This window comes from Triticum urartu, chromosome 1A (assembly GCF_056163025.1).
Source record: "Triticum urartu cultivar PI428250 chromosome 1A, HENAU_Tu73, whole genome shotgun sequence".
NCBI lineage: Eukaryota > Viridiplantae > Streptophyta > Magnoliopsida > Poales > Poaceae > Triticum > Triticum urartu.
Window position 1 is genome coordinate 122058752 of NC_141873.1, and position 2645 is coordinate 122061396.

Sequence of the window (2645 nt, forward strand, 5' to 3'; positions counted from 1 at the left end):
CTGCAAGTTGCAACCAACTTTGCCTTTTCTATTTCTTCGTAATTCTTTGTGCATTTTTTGCGGATCTCATTTGTCTCTACAATAGCAGACTATGCAAAACCCATACCCCAAGGCCCAAGGATCAACACCCATCTACACTGGCTGGTCTACCAACACATGCATTGTTGTGTGCACCATTCGTTGTGCACAACCAAAACACAGCAAGGCAGCGTGGACATGAATGTGCTGTGGGAATAATTGAGGCAAGCTAGATGGGAGGGAGAGAACATACATAGCTAGAAAAATAAACAAATTGCCCCCATAAATTCCACTGAACGTGCATGGGGGATGTAGTTCTAGTAGTGTTCTACTGCCTCTGTCCTTTGATTGGTACTTTAGATAAGGTTAAAATAGCATCCACATGAGACCATCTTTTGATACCCCCTTGCCCCTAAACTATACACTTCCACACCAAACCATGCACATCATCTTTCTTCCCCAATTTTCATTTCCTCTTTTGCCCTCCAGTGAAGCAACGCAAAGACCATGACAAAAAAAATTGTATGCTACCTTGGACATATGAAGGAAGGCCACTATATAAGCATTGGTCACCCCACGATGCCAAGGGAGGGAAAGGAAAAGGACTTGCAAGCGAGAGACATCCTCGACCTCCAAGCAGAGAGAAAGATTCATAGTATCATACAATGGGCAATAGCTTGAGGTGCTGCCTGGCTTGCGTGCTCCCCTGCGGCGCGCTGGACCTGATCAGGATCGTCCACCTCAGTGGCCGCGTCGAGGAGTACGGCCGGCCGGTCGCCGCCGGCGAGATCCTCTCTGCCAACCCGAACCACGTGCTGAGCAAGCCGTGCTCGCAGGGCGTCGTGCGGAGGATACTCATCGTCTCCCCGGAGTCCGAGCTGGAGCGCGGCCAGATATACTTCCTCATCCCGGCGTCCTCGGTGCCGGCTGAGAGGAAGAAGAAGACCGGCTCCACCGCTGGCTCGCAAGGCGCCGCTGCCGTCGCGCCGTCAAGGACGGCAAACCCTGGCCACGGCGGCAAGACGCGCAGCCACGTTAAGAGCAAGCCGTCGTCAGATCACGGCAGTGGCCGTGACGTGCGGTCCGAGAAGAGGTCGCTGCACCGGCGGCGAGTGAGCACCGGTGGCCGGACCGCCGTGTGGAGGCCACACCTCGAGTGCATCGTGGAGGGCACTTGACTAGTTCACTACCTAGTTAATTTTTGTTCTTTCTTTTCCTTTTTCTTTGGCATGGGTGTCATTTTTCTCTCTTGTGCGCATGGTTAATGTGTATGCTTCCTTGTGGCCCTTTTTGTAAGTGTACATCCATGTAATGTTTTTCCCTTCCTTCATATATATGATGGACATGGAGAGGGAAGGTTCTGAATTCTTGTTCTAACTACTGCCCTTTTTTCTCCTCCAACTATTATTGTTGTTCCGTTCTATCCTCCGTTTTTTGTGGATGAGTGTTTGATTGGCTCAAGGAGGAGGATAACATATGAAAATGGGCATGTGCTTCTTTTTTTCTCAAGAAAATAAAAGGAAAGAAAAAACAATGCCACAACTTGTGTGTATGGAGTTTCAATCTGTTCATCCTTTAAAGGTCAAACTAGTGGTAATGTCAATCAATCCTCACTGCTTACCTTCAAATAATCCATGGAGCCAAGCACAAGTTTGGTCTCTTCTCACAACCAAGATACATATCGAAGGTTAGATTAGAAACGAAGCCTTAATTTCCAATCATGCCTTAGTTTCTAATCATCATTTGCTAACTAATAGTGGGGGACATACATCATTAGACCATGAATGATTGATGGTTCTTTCTTAAATTTCATGTGGAGGTTGACAAAAAGACACCCTAGCAAGCAGCATTTTTAAGTAAAGCCAGCTATTGGGCCATGGTTTTAGTGCTTATTCTAGCTTTGTAATTGATGCCTCCCCGTTGAAAGTTGAAACCATGCCTTCTGTGCCAGTAGTACTACTCATTGTAGGCATTAGCAAATGCATCTGATCGGTACCCTCAATATAATCATCCAACTAGAGAACAATTACCTACTTAAATATGCAAAGGAAAATGACACATAATGTCAATGATCACAACCTGTGAATTTTCTACAACTTTTCCATAAATATCAGGTAACATTTGTGAATATCAGGATGCTACTACACTTTAAAGTAACTGCTTAAGAATGTGTGCTAAAGCATTTTATTTTCCATTTCTAGAGGTGCATGCTTCGGCTGTTCTCTGCTAGAGAAATTTTCACTTTAGGTGCCAATGCCATCAAAATATTCCTGATTAATGTTATTGATTATTGGCGCAAGCAAGTACGCTATGCTGTTGAAAACGAAAAGTTCATTACTTATCTGAGAACTGAAACTCTGGGAACCTCCAAAAGAAATAAAAGCAATATTCTCCCAGTTCGCCAATCCAACAAAATCACTTCAGATAGGACAGAAAGCCACAGTTGTTCAATTGTCACAGCAGAGTGGTCTTCTCACATCAATCACCAGCAACAATAATTGGCCTTGTGATTGGAGAGGGAATCAATCCTCTGCAGAAAACTAGAAGCCTCCCCACTCTTACTCTGACATTGATACAAGACACTCCTATCCTGCAGTCTGTCCCAAAGATTTGAAAGCTTCAGTATT

General features: G+C 45.2%; 1 protein-coding gene across 1 annotated transcript; it reads left to right on the forward strand.

The window, feature by feature from the left end:
- Positions 1-577: 577 nt before the first annotated feature.
- LOC125515012 (uncharacterized) lies at positions 578-1395 on the forward strand. The gene has a single exon (XM_048680456.2). It carries the CDS (start codon positions 684-686, stop codon positions 1194-1196), a length of 513 nt encoding a protein of 170 aa, XP_048536413.1. The 5' UTR covers positions 578-683; the 3' UTR covers positions 1197-1395.
- Positions 1396-2645: the final 1250 nt, after the last annotated feature.

What these genes read in the sequence shown, in the direction of transcription:
- LOC125515012 (XM_048680456.2), top strand. Translation starts at nt 684, where the DNA reads ATGGGCAATAGCTTGAGGTGCTGCCTGGCTTGCGTGCTCCCCTGCGGC.